General features: G+C 43.8%; 1 protein-coding gene across 1 annotated transcript in view; it reads right to left on the bottom strand.

The window, feature by feature from the left end:
- Positions 1-7,405: 7,405 nt before the first annotated feature.
- Positions 7,406-22,112, bottom strand: part of TPPP (tubulin polymerization promoting protein) — a 34,478-nt gene continuing 19,771 nt past the window's right edge. The window contains exons 2-3 of the mRNA XM_081167294.1: positions 17,393-17,543; positions 7,406-12,351 (exon numbers count right to left, since the gene is read on the bottom strand). Coding sequence (XP_081023420.1) covers positions 12,157-12,351; positions 17,393-17,543 — 346 coding nt within the window. The 3' untranslated portion in view covers positions 7,406-12,156. The remainder of the gene's footprint in view (positions 12,352-17,392; positions 17,544-22,112) is intronic.

A 22,112-nucleotide genomic window follows, 5' to 3' on the forward strand; every position in this document is an offset into this window, starting at 1 on the left:
CGAGGAAGAGGCGACATGATAGAAGTGTGTGAAATTATGCCTGGCAGGGAGAAAGTGAGGAGAGCAGTTTTTCCCTCCCTCTCTCCTAACACTAGACTTCGTGGACAGCCCATGCAGCTGAATCTTGGAAGATCCAGGACAGAGAAAAGAAATTACTTCTTCATGCAGAGCAGAGTCTGTGATGGCCACCATCAGGGATGCCTTTAAGTGAACAGACAAAGTCATGGAGAGGGCAGTCGATGTCTCTGCTCTGCTCCACAGCTGGGAGGCAGCAATACTTCCAAATACCAGTTCCTGCTTGCTGGTTTCCCACAGGCAACTGGTTGGCTACTATGAGAACAGGCTGCTGGACTAGACAGGCCATTAGCTGGATCCAACAGGGCTGTTCTTATGTTTTTACAGACAGTCGCGGTCTCCGTTGAGCCAGGTGGTGTGCACGCTGAGGGCAAACCCCAGTGAAGTGACCTTGCCTCTCCCCCTGCTGCCTGTGTGGAAAGGGTTTCATGGCCATGTGACCAAGGGTTTCATAGCCGTTTGTTCATTTCAGAAACTGTGCAGTTTTTCAGTCTTGAAAAAGAAACTCCTAAGAAGGGACTTCATGCAAGGATTCCTGAATGCAGCCAGAGTTCTAATGCTATAAGGATCTGAGTTTTAGCCCAGTAGGCAAGTTGGGTAGTATTGTATTAAGTTGGTTCCATCGTAAACAGCAGGGAACTGGCTGGGTGTGAATGATGAGCGAAATGTAAGGGTGTGTGAAGTGTTTGTTGACTGCTTTGTGGAGAAAGTAGGGCAAGTACACCTTGAATGCCGTATGAGGCAGGATAAACGCAGCTGCCACTAAACTGTACAGTTGCAAGGTATGCTAAGCTGCCTAAAAATACTCCAGTAGATGAGATCAGAAGGTGAATGGGATCTAGCAAAGGAGCTAGCCTGCTAAATCAGCTTTCAGATAATGCACTTGATCTTTTCTTCCTCTGGAGATAGGTGAAAGTTAATGACATGAGCTCCAATGCTGCTTCTCAGGTGATGGCTTCAATTAGCCACTTGTGGCCATGGTATCTGTCCACTAGCATTGTGATGTCATTATGTCACGCAACCTGTGGCCCTCCAATGGTGACTGCAACTCCTATCAGCCCTGGGCAGCATGGTAGATGGGAATAGTGGGAATTGCATTCCAGCAACACAGGGTAGCCACCCATGAGGAAACAGCATATGGGTGGGATGCCAGGCAATCATGGAGGGCATTCTAGTCAGTAGCGCATGTGACACAAAGCAGCAAAAAATGCTCTGACCATGAAGGTATGTTGAACAGAGCTACCCAGTGATTTGACCACATTAAGACTGTTCCCTTAGAAAGGAACACACAAGACACTTGCAAAAGCAAATTAAGAAGTTTATATTAATACATTTATTGATCACTTTACCAACTTAAGATACAATTCTGTACTCTCAACAGCAATAATATATATATTACAGAAAGTCTGCTTTTAAAGAACAGCTATAAAACACTATGAAAACTGACATCTATTCTCAAGCCAAGCTTTTTACAGCACTATTAGAACAACTGATGAACTTGATTTTTTCTAATGAATGAAGAATGTTTACTTGACAGAAGCCATCAATGTGGTTTTAGAAATTAGAAAGACAACTAGCAGAAGATTTCAGCATTTGGAACACTTATCACAATTTTAACATTCACACATAAAGTGATAACACATTTAAGTTTCTAGAATTAATAAATTGTGTAAAAATATATTGCATATATACACACACACATATAAATTTGTTTCATTTTCCTGAAAAAGCCTAGTACAAACTAGTAGTATATAACTCACTTTCAAGTTTCTTTTAATTTACTTGTGTAAATATTTAATACTGGTATTATAAATTAATAAAAAATAAAGACCTGCAATCAGAATAGATTTTGCCTGGGCTTTACTTTCCACTGTTAGATTGGCCAGCATATGGTGAAATTTCATCAGCCAATGTTAGTTCTCTGTTTCTTTTGCCATTTTCAGGGCAATTCTAAAAGCCTCATTTTGCCTTTTAAAATTCCCCCCCACCTCCCCTCACTTTTGGGAGCAAATTAGTCAAGCTCCAGGACTGACACAGTTTCTTTGGCCTCTCTGAGGGCACGTCAGGAGAGGCTTTGGAGCACGCAGACCAAAGGCTGCTCACCCCCTAGAGCACAGGTCGACAACCAAAGGCCCATGGGCCGGAAGCAGCCCATGAGGGTGACTTAACTGGCCCATGAGCCACCCCCAAACAGAGCCGCCCGCTCAGCAAGTCCCCACGCGCTGCGCTAAACCAGCGTGGTATGGCGACTCCCATCGCTTCTGTGCATGCCCAGATGCCGGAAATCAGTTCTGCGCAGGAACAATTTTCGGCATCTGGGCATGTGCAAGAAGCGATTTCCGGCGTCGCGCCGGCCTGGCCCACAGAGGATCTCTGTGGGAGTGATCCTGCCCATACCGGGTAAGCCTTGCCAACCCCTGCCCTAGAGCATCCTGTTTGGGGGCCAACTGTGGTCCAGCAGCAGTGGTGGAGCACCTGGGAAGCCTCCAACTGCAAAGGCTCCCCCTGCTGGTGAATTCCGTAACATCCATCAGCCCCTCACCCTGCGCCCCAGAGCTTGAGTCTGAAGCTACACCAGATGTTTTCCAAACTAGAAATTCTCAGTAACTGATCTCACTCCACGTTTACATAGGACTTTCATAACGTTCGAATCTCAGTGGGAACAACACGTATAATCTGGCAAAATGGGCACTATGTTAAAATGCAGGGTTGTGTTTTAACATGTTACTATCATAACAGCTATGGGGGGGATCCAGTAAGAATTCACACTGCTAGAAGAGGAGTAACCACCCGCTACGCTTGCATCCTGACAAAAATTGCACCTCCAAAAAGCATTCCCCCGAGAGAGCGGCTGCTGCTGGTGTACACATCTAGGCAGGCTTACTCAGCAAGGCACACACCCCGTTTCATTCTGAGTGACTTCCAGAAAAAAACACACCCTAGGGCGCTGCTCTAAGTTTGACTAGTTTGTGCTGGGCTCAGAGCAGCCAAATGTTACGCCTTCTGAGATCTGAGAGTACATTGTACAGGTTGCCGTTTCACTGGTTTTAATGCATGACGTGTCAAATGAGGAAAAAGAAACAGGTGGAGTCCATGCCAGCTTTTATTATGCTGTCTAGTGTTCCGGGAGAGATAACAGCAAGTTCACTTTCTCCACCAGTAACCAGCATATGATGCAATTGCATCTCTAGGTAGCCAAAGGGAAGCAATTTGAAAGCAAAACATGTGTTGTCATATGCTGGGTTAGCCAATGTGGTATCTTCAACTCCCATTAGCATCTCCCAGCACGGCAAATGGTCAGGGTTGGGAGTTATCCAATAACCCTTCCCTGGCCATTTGCCAATATTTTATATATATATATATATTCAACAAAAAAGGTAAGCCAAACCTGCGTTTCCTTAAATTGTGCAAAACAAAAAAAGAGGCAACAAAACATGCTCACAGTATTAGTCAAAAATAGTTTTCAATATAAATATATAATCTTCCTCTTGTGCTTAAAGTACGTGGAAACATTTACATTTCAACAAGGATAAACTGATTTACTTATCCCTCTCCAGTTAACACAGCAGAGCAGGAGTTTTATAACTTGCTACCTTCCGAGAACCTTCTACATCTACACTTGACACAGAAACCGAGTTTGTCGCAGAAGACACACAAGCAGCTCCTAGGAGACAGTCCTTGCTCTTGTTGGCCCTGGCTGGCCCAGACTCCTGTGCCCCACTAAACCAGAAGTGACCCCAAAACATACCAGTTCCCCTTTTGTTTAGCTATGAATTGAGGGAGAAAGATGGCTATTGGAAGACAATGGTTAGGATCCAGTCTGAGGCTGTTACACTTATTTCAGTGGCACCAAAGTTCACCTAAATGCAGCTGCAAATTTATGCACACTTAACTAGGTGTACATCTGATAAAATTGAATGGGGTTAAGTCCCAAGTAGATATTATTTAGGTGTAAGTCCCATTTAACTCAACAAGGCCTACGTTGGAGGAGACGTGTAGGAATGCATGGTTATTCTAGATATAACCCAGAGGCGTGGATTGGTCCCTGTAGGTTCTCCAGATGTTGTGGACTATAACTTTAAAAGTACCATTCTGCCCTGGGCTGATAGGAATTGAAGTTCAGAACATCTGGAGAGCACAGGGTTTGGGAAGGCTGCCGTAAGCTTTTGAGGAACATGCCCCCCAACCCATGAACAAAGTTAGGGAAGAGGAGGCAGTGGTGGAACACATGTAATGGTTGACACACGTCTTCGCCAAGTGTGCCTAATGCACCTTTTCGCCTGCAAATATGACCGCCAAAACCTCATAGAACCACGTGATAAAGTTGACCTGTGTTAGTTGTGAAATGGCTTCCATATACCAGTCATCTAATAGCCTAATAGCATTTGCACAGTGGATGTTTAGCATAGAGGAAAAAGCAACAGCTGCATTTTGTGGTTCATATTTACCCTAATTATCAACTATACCCATATTCAATCTTTACTTTTAAAATACATACAAACCCATCTAACTTTAAAAATAACAGCTAGTTTAAGAATTTTATGAACCATGCAAGTTTCTACGCTCCTCCCTGCCAACTATTGTTTATTCATTTTAATTTTGATTTGAGTAAGTTTTGACTTGCACTGACGATTTTAAACATAACCAAGCCTTCCTTAAAAGAATGCAAAGACTGCAGCCAGAACCAGTTCCTTCCAGTGTCAGGACACTTCATAACAAAAATCATTAAGATTTTGGTCATGGAATGGTCCCCCAATCCCTGTGCCATTTCTGGGGTAGCCCTTCTGCCCTTTCCCAGTATCAGGATCTGTCCTTCGCATGGATCATGCTCACACAATGCAAGCCTGAGACCACTGAAATAAATGGACGTTTTGTTATATGCCTCAACTTTTGTGGAGTCTATTTAGTATATATAACCCTGAAAACGTTTGCTGTCATTTACATTTCATTTCTATGCACCCTTGCATCTTACAGACAATTCCAGGATAGACTTGAATATGTCTCCTGTTGGGAGCACAGAACCTAAACTGCAATTTCAAGTCTATCTGGCTCTTCCTCAGAACTATTTGCCACAACCAACTGGCCATGGGCAGGGAAATGACACACAAGGATTTCTGCACATCAAAATGATTGTGTAGCTGCTCTCAGACAGATGGGGTGCCAGTTCCTGAGGACCCAACCCTGGGTGGGTTTTGGGGGGGAGGGGGGCAATGTTTAAAAAAGTCAGGGCCAAGCGCAGAGTGACTTCATTGGCCGGATCTTTCTCCTCCTCCTCCTGCCACAGAGGTGAAGGTGAGGGGAAGCAGCCCCCTGGGCAGTGGCAGCAGCAGCAGGAGTCACCAGCCATGGAAGCCACGCTGCCATCGCTTTTAGCTCCACACCTGGCTCTTCCCAATGTCCTGACGTCGGGATGTTGCGCGTGTGATGTTGCATGCGCAACGTCAGCCCTCCCAATCTCCCTCACCAGTTGGGGCTTCTGAGATGGAAGAGTTCATTCCCATGTCCAAACTGATGTGATCCATGCAGAATGGTAGATTGTTCCACCACACCTCCAATGTACAGCTCCACATTTATATCACACCAACCACGCAGTGAAACAATTACATGAACTCTTGGTCATATGTCAACCAGTTCATATTCTCAGTATATTAAGCAGGTCTTGTAGATCTTTAAAAGCAGAACCACTGTTGTAGTTTCCCCTAGTTCTATCAATATCTGTTAGCCCATGACCCTAGTTTGCTAGGAACAGAACAGCAACGGAAAGTAGTTTCCCTTTTAGCAAAATATACCCTGCTTTATTCATGGATTATTGCTTCCTTATCTTTAACTGTTCATAACACTGGAGAGAACAGAAATATACTTTGGCATCTTAAAGGTGTGAAAAAATCTATCTATTTACTGTTAGGAGGAGGGCATTTTCCTAACTAATGCAGGGATTGTTGTTGTTTAGTTGTTTAGTCGTGACCCCATGGACCAGGGCATGCCAGGCACTCCTGTCTTCCACTGCCTCCTGCAGCTTGGTCAAACTCAAACTAGTTGTTTAGTCATGTCCAACTCTTCGTGACCCCCTGGACCAGAGCACGCCAGGCACTCCTGTCTTCCACTGCCTCCCGCAGTTTGATCAAACTCATGCTGGTAGCTTCAAGAACACTGTCCAACCATCTCGTCCTCTGTCGTCCCCTTCGCCTTGTGTCCTCCATCTTTCCCAGCATCAGAGTCTTTTCCAGGGAGTCTTCTCTTCTCATGAGGTGGCCAAAATATTGGAGCCTCAGCTTCAGGATCTGTCCTTCCAGTGAGCACTCAGGGCTGATTTCCTTCAGAATGGATCGGTTTGATCTTCTTGCAGTCCATGGGACTCTCAAGAGTTTCCTCCAGCACCAGAATTCAAAAGCATCAATTCTTTGGCGATCAGCCTTCTTTATGGTCCAGTTTCTAAAAGGTGTTAACTCAAGCCTCCATCTGTAGTAGAGATATTGTGAATATCCATTCCTGCTTTGTTTGTGAAACCGACATGCTGGCTGTTGTGGAGAAGTGTCCTAACATACAGTAGGTATCATGGGAGCCTCTTTTGCTCTCACACATACACCAAAGTGGTGACTTGTGTGAACAGTTAAGCTAACTGTTGGGGGGATAAGGTGTACATAGTGGGAAACACTCAATCTGATCTATATTCTCTTGCTTAGATAAATGTTAATGCTTTTAAATGGGCAGCATGACGCAAATTTAAGCCACTTATGCACGCAAAGTTTGGTGGGATAGGAGAGCTGGGGGGAAGTTCACACCTGACAACCAATGCGCCCCTTGGATTTCAGACAGTACATGGGTAGACGAGTCCCAAAAGTCCAGGACACAAATTTTCATGGCCCTCTAGTGGCTATGGTGGCTCATTTACCAGAAGTAATGTATTTCATGTTAAATCTGAAAGTATATACTCTATTCTGACCAAATTAAGCCTTCTAGAGCAAAATATACATCAGGCAGCTTAGTTTGGTCAGAATCCAGGGCTTTTTAGACTGTCTGAAACCAAAGGGGTGCAATGGTTGCCAGATGTGAAATATATTGGCATTGTTTTCAGCTCTCCCACCCCGCCAAGTAAGATACTGATTTGGATCAGAATTTAAAACATACAAATACTGATTTAGAAAGTAACCTTAGGATAACCATGATTACAGTTTGCACATTTTCCTCCTTTTTGTGAAGTTTGAGGCAGTGGCTTCTAAACCAATAGTGGCAGAACCTATCTATAGGCATGAAACACTCACAAGTGTCCTTCACAGCTGCACATGTAAGGCATAGGGAGACTTGAAGCAAGACACACAGTAGAGTACGCTCAGGCACAAAGAGTTGAAAGTTTATTCCATAACAATATCCCACAAAGTAAACGGGAATTTCAAAAATTTCTGATTTAAGATACAGTAAGCCCACAACTTACGCAGGGGATACGTTCTGGGGATCATGCCTAAAAACAAAATCACTTATAGTCAAAACCCATTGATGGCTGGGATTGCCAAAGTCATATTTCCTGGATCCTCACCCACTTTTATTTATTCATTTTTGGCCATGCGTGTAAAGCTGAATGCACACAAGTTAAATGTGCCTAAGTTGTGGCTTACTGTATGTTGGGGGACGGGGTCAAACAGCACAAGAGGCTACTCCCTGGGGAAGCAGAAGGGCACCCCACACTGCTGGAAACTGAGACAGGAATAATAGCTTTATGTTTGGGAGACTTCAAAGTCCTTTGCAAAGTAATCTCATTTGGGAGGCTTAAGAATAAACTATATACACACACAAAAACAAAAGCATAGCTAAGCATCCCCCCGTAGAGGAAGCTAAAGCTTGTTATAACATCTGCTTTGCACATTTAAAAAGATGCAAGTTTGTTTCTTGGCATCTCCTACCAAGAGGATCTTTGGGCAACGGTAGAAAATGCCACTTTCTGCCCGAGAGCTTACAGAGCTGCCTCCTGATCAAAGTAAACTGCTGTGGGCTGGAGTCCAAACTGACTGATGGTCTCCCTCAGGATAAGGCGACTTCATACATCAAGGTCTAAGGCAGAGTTGGTAATAAAAAGCTCCATTCTGGGCAGGGGCGGCTGGCCTGAGGCAAAACAGGAAGGTGCCACCCGGCTGGGTTGTGTGGCGGCATCCACAAAGCGGTGGCAAGAACGGTGGGTTCCAGCAAGATCTTGCAGAGCACACAAGGTCTGGTGAGATTTCTGCAAGGTCGCACTGGAAGCTGCTGCCACTGCCGCTACCGCCACTTCTCTAGCGGTGGCAGACGTGGTGGGGAGCCTATGAGGGTGCCATCTCTTGGGGTTCTGCCACCTGAGGCAGCTGCCCCAGCCTGCCTCATGGGTGGGCCGGCCCTGATCCTGGGAAGGCCTTCCCTCTTAAAGTGTCCCTGCTGCTCTTCCCTGAGTCCGGCCCTTCTGCCTGAATTGCTATGCATGGGCTTAGGAGGCCAGATAAATTGCCCACCTTATTCTAGACTTGTTTCAGATGTCAACTAAACACAAAGGAAGTGAGTAGGGGGGGGGGGTTGGGCGGTGCAGGTAAGTCAGATTCAGCCCACAACTTCCTGTACAAATTCCAGTGACATGAACAGAAATGCAAGCAGGGGGGAAAGAAGATTGACTTGACTCCATAAATTGTATGTCTATAAAATTGGAAGGGAAATCCAGGCAATAATCGGAAACTCACTGAGGGTCCGATATACATATGCAGCTGCAGACATAGACAGCTGGGTTGCCTTCTTGGGTGAGGAATGGGCTGTATTCTGGGCACATGGAGCCTTTTTCCAGGTCGCAGCAGATAACAAGGCAGTCCCAGCGTGCATGATGCTACAAAAGTGTGCACCCTTAAGAGGCTGTATAAAACTGCACGTTTGCATATTTATATATACATAATATACCCTGGAGTGATTTACACATAGCAAAGAGAACACTATGTGCTTAATGTGATTTATTCAATCAGCAAAGAATTGTAAACACATTGTGGTAGTAAAATAGTTTTTTTAAAAAAAACCTACAGATACGGATCTCTATCATTTTCACATTTGGAGAACTGTTTCACATTTCCCCCTATTTATTCAAAAAGGGCCTGATGATAACCTATTGTATGGAAAGGAGATAATGAAGGCCGGTATCACTGCACGTTTACAGTATGTTTTGCACTTAAATAAATACTTAAAGGGGGCAGAAGTCACTGACAAGGAATATACAGGGATGAGAGCAGCTGATGTGAGAATATTCCAAGTACACTGTTGCATGCAAACAGTGACTTAGGTTGCAATCCTATGCACGTTAACCCAGCAGCAAACCCCAAAGAACACAGTGGGACTTATTTTTGAGTAGACATGAATGGGATTGTGTTATCAGGTGACTAGACTGGAGGAAACTGCGGTCTGGTGCATGGACACCCAGCCTTGCTTCTTCTGACACAGCCTCCTCCTTTAGTGGCACAGTGGTAGAAAAAGGGATAGAAAAAGCCAACAGTCTCAGAACAAGGAATGGGGATGGGGAAAGGAAGAGAAACTGGGATGTCAGAAGAGCATCTCGTTGTTTCACAAAACTGCTTGCTTTTTAGACATCCACGCTTCAATGGTAGCACCTCTTGTCTTTTTGTGTTAAAATAAATGAAAAATGAACACGGACTGCTCATTTTAAAAGTAGCTTTCCCTGGCTCTAGAAGGCCACCTGATATGTAATGCCTGCCTTAAAATCTTTTGATGAGAGTTCTGCAGTAGACTTTAGTGCTAAAGGAGGTTTCTATCAAAAGCAAAACTACTATTTCCCCAGAACATGGTGGCATTATTGTGACCTTAAGCTCCTCCTTACAATGAGTAATCAGTGTTCATGGCCAATTCATGTGAGCAAATAGCTGCTAGGTTTTCGGACAAAAAATGTTTCCCGAAAAGCAAAATACGCAAGAGACATGCTAGACTGGATCAACAAATCAGGTATCTTCCTGGTGTGCTTATCTGCTCATATTACAGCAATGGAGTCTTTCACATCCACTGTGTTAATTAGCTGCCACTGGAGGACGTAGCTGGATTTGTTCTGAATATTCTATTTATGTAATGAAGTTCCGTGTAATAACATGGGGTTCCCCCATAGGCCTAGCCTTGCTTTAAGGTTGACAAATGGGCTCCAGAGAGTCTGCATTAAAGTATTCAGTGCTCATTGTTCCATCAAAGCAAACAGCCCTACTATCAACACTCTAGACACTGAGCTTGTCCCCAGAAAGCAGATGGATATATAACTGATACCAACTATCACTATTTCAATACCAACAGGCCTGGCACACTCACAGACCCTTTCTGGCAACCACCAAAACCACCATCCTGCAAAAACATGCTGAAATTTCTACAGACTTCCTTCTTCCCAAGCCTGACATTTCAACATGTCAAAAAACGAAGGTTCCGGACATACAACGGCAGTGCTTAACAACATTATTATTATTATTATTATTTTGGATTCATGCTTGTAGTGCATGCTGAAGAATGCATGGTTGTAAGTCACAATAAATACCTTCCTTAACAACGAGGATAAAGACAACTGCAAATGACAGGTGGCCAGTGCTCGGACAAGGGCCAACTTCAAGGTGCTGGCCTGTGTGAAGGAACAGTCAGAATTACTGCAAGCAAATCAGTGCAGCCACCTCTTTAGCGTTTACTGGGCCTGTCAAAGAGACAGCTATTAAGAATGGCAGTAAAGTTGATCAATCTCTATTCTTCTACAGAGAAGATACAGCTGACCTGTATTCCACAGAAAACAAGACTGAGGACTCAATTGCTGGCAAACCTCCAAGTGAAGATTACAGCTATTATTTTACTGGAGTGTAAGTTCAACACAGTGTGGTATTTACTCAATAATAAAGACAGGACACATAAAATTCACCTCATTGACTAGACAGTTACTCTTCAGCATACACGCATAGAAATCTTTCAAATAAATAAATACATTACGTATGTTGTCCTTTTTCAGGAAATATGTTAATTATATCCCTTTTCTCCCTTAAAAGAAGCAACATTTCAGCACTATTTAGACTCTGGCTCACTGGAACATGATGGTTGATGACATCATTTGTAAAACAATGAATCTGTATTTAATCTTTTCTACCTTTGTTTTCCATCAGCAAACAATCTGACAATTAAATTATGTCTGCTTTACACTGAGTGAACAAGAAAACAACAAATTTCCTTTACTCTGGAACTATTTAACCAACATAATGAATCAAAATGTTGTTTAAGGTAATGATCCAGACAAAGTAGATAATTTCAACTGGTAGTATTTCAAATATATATTTGGGTGGGGGGTTGAACTGCCATATTTCATGTTTGTTGCAATCTTAAAGAAATAGTAATACATAACTTCAATGACACATAGTGTTTTGGTTTCTGTTTTGGTTTTTTTTCTTTAAAGAAAATTTGCAGAGGCCAGGAGAAAGAGCTGCAATTTCCCTTTTTTTTTTGAGAACAGGGACAAGTGGGGTCTCAGTTTTCTACTAATGGAGGGGGAAAGTTGCTTTAAATTATTGTTTCTGCTCTTGTTCGCAAATGGTTGAAATAAATGTATTGGCTTTTACAGAATAGCACCTTTTCAAAAATAAAAGTCAATAGCCATTTAATTCGCTTCAGTTAAAGGCTGAATTATTACGTTTGAGGTGCATCTGTTCCATATTAAGACATTGTTCAATAATAAATAATCAAATTGAGCAATTGGATTCTTTTTAGCAAAGCTACTAGCACGTGTAGCCTCCACTGTAGAAAAAAAGACAGCAGAACAAGACAGAGAATTAGGCATATAGGAATGTTTGCGACCTGCTACCAGTACAGACGAGGTTTGGTGAGAGAGCCCTTGGTGTGGTTTCTTGATCAGACTGCTCTGCTGCTTCCTTTTCACTGCCATAAAGCATGAGGAATGTAATGAAGTGGTGCTTCACTGCAAGAGTCTCAGTCGATGTCAAAAGTGGATCCTACAACACAGCTTTCCAACACAGTCTTTTTGGCATTTACAGCAACAGGTGAGGCTCGTCTTGCTCACCCCTCACAGGTGAACCTTCGGGCTTTGAACCTTCAGGCTTACTTGCTTCCTTGCACTTTCTGATCGTATGTGCCAGCATGCTTATACCCGGATACATAGCCAGACGTATCCACCAGATCTTCACGTCCTGCTTTGCCTTTCCCTTTCCCAGTGGGATCAAATCTCTCTTTATGGGAACCAGTGAAACGTGTTGTGTCTGTAAGCCGGGAGACAGTCGGAGATGAAATGGCTTTCTATTAATGGGGAGAGAGAAAGACAGACAGAAGAGAGCATTAACAATGTAAATAACACACACGTGCATGAATATATATGTAAATCAAGGTACTATAACTTCATGGTCCTGAGGACCTCTGTTCTGCTTTGCTTGTTCCTTGCAGACCATCAACCATGACTGGCTCGTGGGTTTTGGCTATCCTAAACAAGACAGGATGGGGGTTTTTAATGCTTGGTCAATAACTGGGATCAAATGAACCCCCACAGTGCTGACATGTTTTATTCAAATCTTCTATAGCTCCATGTTCCAGCAGTTCCTCAAGCATAATGAGATGTGAATTGCCATGTGATGTTTTCAGCCGTCCTCCTAAATCTGGTGGTGGTGGGGAAATGATGTTTATATTCATAAGTTTTGGGGGGGAGTAAATTCTATCCCTGGTCTACATGAGCACTTCTAAAACATATGATCAAATGGCAGTCAGCAGTTTTGCTGGTGCTTTCAAATACAGTAGGCATTGCTTCTTGAAATGCCCACGTTGTTTGACAGCTGAACCACCCGTGATGTAAACATCCCAAGAGATTTAGCTCCTTAGAAGACCTGTGTCTAGAATCAATAGAACTCTGGGATGAGTTTTAAAACATAACCCAGCTTCCACCAAGAAATGGGTCAGGTGTCCTCTCTGTGGTCAAAGCATAGGCAGAAAACTACAGCAATGGTGCTTACCTTTAAAGCCCTACTCAGCCTAAGACCTGAAATAACAGCTGTGGCCACACTCATCTGCCCCTGCACTGAGGTCATTGTCTAAGGGTCTCCTCTAGCTCCCTCCACCACCCAAGGCAAGGTGACCAGAGACAGAGAGCTTTGTCAGTGGTGGCACCCCAAACCAGGGGGCCTGGGAAAATTAACACACATTTGCCAGATGCTGAACAGTTAACATTGTTGGCACGAGGCAGATATATTTTTATCTGCACAGGCTTTTGAATATATTTTAATGTAATAATGGTTTTTAATGTTTATGTTCTATTTATGTTTTATATTTCCTTTGTAAACTGCCCTGGACATCCTGAAAAAGGGTACTGTAAAAATCTTGACATTGTTCTTGTAACTGTTATGTTCTTTTTACACTGTGAGGTATTCTTGACCTCTTGGCAAATATTTTGGAAAGCTCTCAGCCCAGTTTTAATTTATTCACCTTTACTTCCAAATGATGTCATCCTTGGGAATTTTTATTTTTGTGACTTTATTTGGAGAATTACAACAACAAAAAATAGATTGATACAACAAATTATGCAATCAATCCAAATGTGTTTTGAAAAAATTACATAGTGTCATCTATGTAGCATAAAATGAGTGAAGAGATCTCTGTCTGAAAGGTCTTATCTAAAAATAGAAAGGAGAGTGGGAGATGGAACTGTGTGAATAATATATTATTATTTCAGTGAGAGCAACAGGTTTAATTACAGTAGGATATTAGGACTGGACTTTAATGTGAACAGAGTTGCTTCTACACCACTGCAGAGTATTGTGGGACACACTTAGTTCACAGGGAGAGTTGGCCACGTCTAAGCATGAATGTTTGGACAAGGAAACTACTTTCAGCTTGATAGCTAGACCTTAACCATCCTGCCCTAGGGGGAAGACTAACCTTCCTGAAGGGCTGGCCCAGAACATTTTGAAGCTTGAGGCAAACCCCACTGCACCCCACTGCAAGCATGCGCTGCTGCCTCCTCCACGGACACAGCATGCTGCTGCCATGCCCTTGCCTCCTCCACAATGGGTGTGCCCTGCCACCACGCGCACACCCCCTTGCCACTGCCACAGGGGATGGCTTTGGTATGACCACAGAGGAGTAGGTGGTGGAGGTGTGGCAGCAGAGATGGAAGCACAGTTGCACAAGCAGAGGAGTCAGCAAGCAGCATGCTCCTTGGGCCCAGGTCTGCCGCCCGAGGTGTCTGCCTCACCTTGCCTCATGGGTGGGTCAGCCCTGCCTGCCTGTGTAGTACAGCTCACCTTGCCACAGCATTTTCTTACTATCTGGCCATCATATAGGAGGACACGTCAAAGGTTTTTGAATTAAAGCATTGCATTTGTCTTCAGTGCATTTATGGGAGGTGACCATGCACACAGTCCACTATGTTCAGGTTGGCTCCCCTGCAGCTTTCAATACTGAAAGGGAAAGTACTTATTTGGGTTTAAAATAATTAATTTATTAAAAAACTAAAACAATTTTCCCCTTTAGCATGTGGCAGAAATTTAAGAGGGATATCTGATACTTGAGCAAATGCTATTATTTTCACTGCGGACTGGTGCCAGTAGAGATTTTGCCAGTGCCGAGAAAACAGTAAGCGATGCAGGACCGACCAAGCCATGAGGCAAGGTGAGGCAACTGCCTTAGGAGGCAGGATCCATGGGGCAGCAGATCCCATATATAGGTCTTTAGTCCCCCCTTGTTCCCGATGTAGGATCTTCACTCATCCCTTCTTGCCTGGCCAGGGAAGGAAGCGCCATTTTGTGCCAAAATGTCTTGGGCTTGCCCTAAAGACTGGGGATTCCTTCCAAATTGCTCCTAACTGAGTCAACATTGGGCTTTCCAAAGTCCACCCAAAGGCATGATGTCCTTTTTCAAAGCTGGTGGCTGCAAGCCTTTCTGGCCACCTCTTAGCACAAATCATTCTGGGAGACAGGATGACTGAACATTCTGCCTCTAAAGGCATCTACTTCAAAAGAAAAATGGAATTTGAGCTAGGAAAATCCATGGCTCTGCTGGACGTGCTCAAAAGAACCTTGGAGATAACAATGCAAATGGCGTAAGAGTTTCCATTCCTTTCTTTTTCACCGCTCATTGTGGATGCTGTGAAATTTATAGGTTGGATGGAAGAGTTAAAGTGTCAGCTGTTCTAAACTTGATTAATGTCCACCACGCTTTGCATATACATCAACCAAGGCATCAAAGAAACAGCAAAGGTCTCCGATACAACAGTGGGGTCAGCCTTTAAGACACCACAGATTCAGTTCTCTGCAGTTTTCCTAATCCATACCAATCAACCATGTAGATGTCACATTATTCTTAAGTCAAATCTCAGCTTGTCCAGTAGCTGTGCAGTCAGAGGCTTCTGGTGGGAGTGCCTGCTTCACAGAAAACACTGTTCAAGATTGCATTTTGAATTTGGGGCACCTTTGTGTACACAGGTCCTAAGAGGCATTGACCACATTACATGAGTTAGGGGGATTCAATTCCCAGGCACTGGAACAGGTTGTCCTCCTTCATTGATCAATCTTAGGCTTTCATCATATTAAGTTCCACTGAGGTAAGGAGCCGAGCGTGGCCCTCCAGCTCAGCCATCACCTCAGCAAACTTCTCAGCTTCAGTTCAATTTCTATAAAGTGCCATGGGTCTTGAACCAGGAATAATGGCATAGCTTTCTCCCAGTAGTGGATGGGGGGTGGGTGGGTGGGCTGCCACGGCTTACCTAACCACCAGTTGGTTGCTACCACTTACCAGGAGATGGAGTCAGTGGTGACATCAGTGTGTTGCAAATGCACCACCTCAGCTCGGCTGGCATATTTGTACTGTGCCAACCTTTCTCCTCATCTACCGTCTGGTATGTCGCATAAACACAACTGACCAGAGGTCAGGTGAGCAGTGGCAACCCACTGCTGCTTACTCCCCACACCACCATGGTATTTGGTAAGTGAGCCTTTGGTGCCCTTAAACCCATAATATTGTTGATAAAGCTAGTGTGAAAGAGGTAGTGCCACTGCTCACTTGGCAATGCCATGGGCTGGCGATGGCTCATCTTGCTTTGTTAATCTTCAGAATCAGCCCTGGATTTTGAGAGTAGAAGCAAGCAACTCATTTCCACAGTTAGGACTGGGCTGCAGCTTGGTGATCGAATACGCAGTGTGGCTTAGAATGCCCCAGAATGTGCAGCCTTTGGGGGGTGGGGGATAGGTAAGCAAAGGAAGCCACAGTGATTGCCCCTTCGTACTTGTATACAGTAGGGTACATGGAATTTGCCCCATCTTGGAAAGAGCTCAAAGTCCTCACTTTCCATTTAGCTGTATGTTGATGAGCACTATGCAGACTACAGCAAAATTCTTTATACACGTGGCAAAAGGAAACTAAATGGCTGGAGTATTGTTCTAAAAAAAGGAATGATCAACTGACTAAGCTTGGGCAGCTCGATCCTTCCAAATCCAACTATTTGGAGGCTGTACCATGCCCCCCTTGACATCGCTGACAGCCTATACACACATACACACAAACACACACACACACACACACAGTCACTAAGCTTGGAGTAGAATGGGAAAGATGCAAGAGTGAAAGAGCTGATTTTATTCTCGCTGAAGACAGTCAGAAGCTGGCTTCATCCATTTCCACCCTTGCATCATTCACTCATTTAGCCACAATTCTAGATTCAGATAGGTAGCCGTGTTGGTCTGACGCAGTTGAAATAATTTTTTTAAAAAAAATTGTGACTTTTGTTTCAGTGTATCTGAAGAAGCACACAAAAGCTTATACCCAGAACAAACTTAGTTGGTCTCTAAGGTGCTACTGGACTATTTTTTATTTTTTATTTCATTTTGCCACGTTATGTGGGGGGTGGGGTGGGGGTGATATTTGCTGGTACAGTGGGAGCCACACAATGCCATGGTACAGAGTGGAGGCTGCTATCTTTGTTCTGAACTGTTCCATGGCTCATATGCAAGTGGCATGTTATCAAAGTCCTACGACGCCAGAAAGCCCACATTCTGAGAATTATGCAGTAGGAAAGACAGATTTTAACTGAAAACAAGAATAAGTTTCTAGCAGAAATCAAAATCTTTAAGCATTAGGTGAACAGGAATATTGGTCGTTAGGCTACAACTCTTATGGAATGTTCTGGCTTCGCAAAAGCTGCCCTGCCACAGAGAACATTAGAGTGAAACCAGATGAGCATCCTGCTGGGTTGATCAAAACTTCAGGACTCTTCCTGAGAGAGAAAATGAGAAGTCTATGATTTGAAGAGAGGCCTTAGAAAAGAATGTCAGAGTTACTGAGCGTCAGGCTCCCATACCGTGACTCCAGCTATGACGGGGGCCTTCCCTTCGATGAGCTTGTGCATTTCTTGCACTGCTTCCTCGTTGCTCTTGTCTTTGAAACGCTTCTTGGACAGCTCCTGAAGTGCTTCCTTGAACTGCTCAAAAGTAATTGTCCTGGATTTCCCCCTAAAGCAGACAAAACAAAAATGGGAGACGTTACAGAAACATCTCAATGTACCTGTAAGGATTACTGCACAAACAGTATTTACCATGTGGGCCACTCAATCTCCTGGTTTCCATGTCCTAATGCCACTCTTAACAGAACATCTAAACTTAGGTTTCTGCTCTAAAACAGTTTTACTGTCCCCACAGGTTGCCTTCAATGCTTCGGAGACGTCGAAGATCCATTTGATGTCAGAAAGAGAGTAGATTGTGAGAGGCATCTTCCCCTTTGCTATCAATCTTTGTTACTAACAGTGTAGTGCCACTCTAGGAATACTTTGGGAAGACATCGCTGCTCTGCTAATTTTCTCAAATCTGCAGGAGGCTCTAGGTCTTAGTATGGGAACAAATTTGTTGCTTTTTTCTTTCTTTTTTATTAAGGATTTTCTTGTTTTACAGAAGTGTAATGCCTCGTGTATTTTTTTTCCATGTAACATTTTTACAAATCCATTTCATTTGTTGAGGCATTAGGGGGAGAAGAAAAGAAAAAAGAAAAAAGAAAGGGAAGGTGGAGAGAGGGAAGATGGATAGGGGTGGGGTCGGGTGGCGATGTTTCTATTATGTTTAATGTATGTAGGGTTTGGTGTCAGCGTTGCTTGTGCTGTTCACTTGTGTTCCTTTGGTGGTGAGAAAGGTTGGGGTTGGCCTAGGGTGTGGTTGTTTGTTCATCGTTGGCAGTGGTGATCTTTGTTTTCGTGTGTGGGTGAGGTAGGTGGGTGTTTTGGATCAGGTTAGCCATATTGATTTGTATGCTGTTGGTGGATTCTTGTCATTGTCTTGTTGGGCTGTGTATGTGATAAAGGGGAGCCATACCGGGGTGAAGGCGTCTTCTTCTGTTTGTCCCCGTGTCAGTTTTAGTTTATTGGTTAATTTTTCTAGGAGGGCTGTTTCCCATACTATTTGGTACCATTGGCCCATGCTTACTCCTGACAGGTCTCTCCAGTGTCTGGTTATGGTGTTTCTGGCTGCTGAGAGCAGGTGGGTTATGAGTTCTTTGTGGTGTAAATGGGAACAAATTTGTATTCAAGAAGAACTTATTTTAGCTGTCTTAAATAGTATTGCTATTTTTTCAGCTGTGCTCTTGGATCATTCTTTTATCTTAACTACGTGCATGAATATTGGCCTTGATCTAGCTAAAGTCAATCGCAGGCCTTACAGTGAAACCCTATTCTTGTCCACTGAAAAATACCGTATTTTTCGCTCTATAACACGCACCTGACCATAACACGCACATCGTTTTTAGAGGAGGAAAACAAGGGAAAAAACATTCTGAATGAAACAGTGGATGTATAATTTTTGTGCTTCATGCTGTGGCCACAGACATGTGATCTGATGGTGAATTTGGGCTGACCCAATGCAAAGATCCTGAGGATCCATGTGGATCCATGCTTTGTAACCACGTTTTTGCACCACTGCAGCCCCAGACAACAGTGGGTGCGTGATTTGGGGGGGGCAGGCTGTAGCCATGGACATGCTATGTTCTCTGGTGGTGAATTTGGGGGTGACCCAATGCAAAGATCCATGTGGATCCATGCTTTTTAACCACATTTTTGCACCATTGCAGCCCCAGGCAACAGTGGGTGCATGATTTTTGGGGGGCAGGATGTAGCCATGGACATGCTATGTGCTCTGATGGTGAATTTGGGGTGACCCAGTGCAAAAATCCTGAGGATCCATGTGGATCCATGCTTTTTAACCACATTTTAAGTGGGGAGGGAAGGAAAAACACAGAAGGGCTAAGAATGCAGGAGTGGGGTATAACGGGAGGGAGGAAAGGAAGGCAAAAGTTTCCCCCACGCACCCACCCAAGCCAGCCAGCTCTCTCTCTCTCTCTCTCTCTCTCTCTCTCTCTCTCTCTCTCTCTCTCTCTCTCCCACCTGCATGTTTTCAGCAGCACCGGAGCACAGAGAGGAAGGAACGACACTCTGCTTTCCCCTCTGCTTGCCTGGAGGGGAGGGGCTTTCCCTGCTCTTTGTTCTGTTTGAGCAAACACAGCAACGAAACAGAAAAGGGTGGGCAGTAAGACCCTGAGGCAGAATGCAGGAAAGCAGCCACTTCCTCTTTTCAGGTTTCCCTTCTCCGTGAAGCGCGATTTGATTTTTGCCTGATTTTTCGGCTCCAGGGACCACACATTCGCTCAATAACACGCACAGACACTTCCCCTTCCTTTTTAGGAGAAAAAATCTGCGTGTTATAGAGAGAAAAATACGGTAAATTCCAGTGAGTTCAGTTCAATGGGGCTTACTGGTAAGAGACATCGGGTTGTAACCTTGTCCAATGGAACAAGCTTGCTGCAACTTTCTTAATCCCGTTGCTTTCAGTGGGACCTCCAACACAATCTTATGGTGGTTTAGTTAGAATTTAGTTCCGCGATGCTCAGTTGGGGGGCTTACTATCAAAAAATGAGAAGAAGGTACACAAGGAACTTGGGGCAACTGGCTTTTAAGAAAGTAAAATGGCAAGATGACAGCAATAAAAGGGGGGGGGGTGCCAGGAGGCCTTCTGGGGAGACTTTTGATATGCAACAGAAATGGTCATCTTGAGCATTTTGTGACCATTTTTTTAAGCAAACAGTGTTCACACACAAAAACATACAGGTCACACCTTTCCCATTCTGCTGTGTTCTTAAATTACAGCGCATAACGGTAATTTTTTGTTGTGTCGTCACTGACTGGCAGGTAATTTATCCACCTGGAAATCTGCCCTGAGGCTAATCAAGTATCATCCCCGTTCTTGTGCAGATGCCAAGAGATCTGCGAGGAGCAGTTAAGTCATGACCTTGGTCTTAGAGCAATGACTTCAGCAGAGGAGCTGTGCCCTAGCTCTGTGCTGCAGCTACACAACTCTCCAACTTCACAGAGGAGTTTTAAAACCCCTGCTCTTCTCGCACCAAGGAGCCACACATGAGCTTGTCATCCTTGTTACACATTTTATTCAGTTAATCCGTTACCAGCTACTGACACAGTTATTTTAGCTGAGTTATTACTTCAGTAATCAGTCCTCTGTATATTCTCTTCCTTGTCATTTCTCTGGTTTCAATGGCTTTTGAAAAGTATCTGAAACATACTGCATTTCTCAGCTCCAAACTCAGGGGAAACCAGTCTGACTGCTCTGTATGTCCACTTACTCAACACACATGGTTTTTCTCCACCCACCCACAAACATAATGATCAGACCAGACTCATGCATAACAAACACTAAACCAAACCATGGTTTGCTGCAAATGCATGTAAACCCCTTTCCCTAAGCTGTGGTTTGGCTTACAAGCATACTGCTAAACCAATCTGTGCCATCCTTAGTCCATTTTCCTGGAAACTTAAAATAGCTCCCCTCCCTCTCTCCTCTGACCCCGGAGTGGGAAGTTAAAAATAATAATAATAAATACTATTGTGGGGACTTCCAAATTGGCCTCACTTCCAAATGGTCTTACATCTCTCCTCACTCTTAGTAGGAATCTCCCTTCTCTGTAGTGGCATCTAACATGGTCACACAAATTCACAAACTGCTTCTCAGCCTTCCATGCCCCCCCCCCCATGTTGTGGAGCTAAAATCCAACTCTCCTATAGGATGTGGAACTGAAGGTGAACTGAGGACGACAGGCAAAGGCTGAATACTCTGTTCCAGTTCTACACTTTCAGGGATTTGAAAGAGGCAGAATCTGCCTCAGGCTCAGAATTATTCGTCAATAGTCGTACCACATAGAAACACGAGCATAAGCCAGTTAGGCAGTGACTGCCTGACCTAATTACTCAGTTTCTAAGATAAATCCTAAAAGATATTGAGCAATATCTTCACCAAATACTCACCATGGTTCTACACACATCTCTAATTCAGGGCAATTTATTTTACTCAAATGGGACTGAATGTTATATCACATTACAACACCCAAGTGTTTGGAGAACTTAGGTTGTAAGTGGGCTATCCGTCCAGGGAAGATGCTAATTCCAGTTCATTAAACCAACCTGTCTTAATTAAGGAGTGATTGGACATAACCTTGGCTAAAACTGGGTGGAAGAATATCTGGTGACTTGCTGGGAAGTAGAAAAGATGAATGAAAACTGGATCATTTCAAGAGCAACCAGGTTAAGAAAAATACATTCAAGGGAGGTTTAATGCTATAGCTGAACAGAGTTGAATGTGAACAGAGCTTTGCAAAGACCCTGGCAGATCAGTACAGAGGTCTCCTGCTAATGCTTTTAAATTCAGGCTATTCTGTGTGATTTGTACAAATGAGAGAGAGAGAGAGAGAGAGAGAGAGAGAGAGGAGGAGGAGGAGGAGGAAGAGAGGGGGAAGAAGAAGAAGATCACACCATTTTCATCAAAGTATTTTTATCTCTCAATATTATGTTTTCCTAAAATGCAGGTTTAAATATTCAGAAAAACACACTCTATAGTTCTGCAGCAGAAGGAACAAGAACTAGTATGACAGCGAGGAAGGCTCCAGCCTGCAAATGCTAGATCACATGTAGACTTCTTTTCAAAACAAAACAAAAAGGGGGAGAACGTTCGCCTGTGTTTTTTCCTTTAAAATAA

This window comes from Podarcis bocagei, assembly GCF_964188305.1.
Source record: "Podarcis bocagei genome assembly, chromosome: 13".
NCBI classification, from domain to species: Eukaryota; Metazoa; Chordata; class Lepidosauria; order Squamata; family Lacertidae; genus Podarcis; species Podarcis bocagei.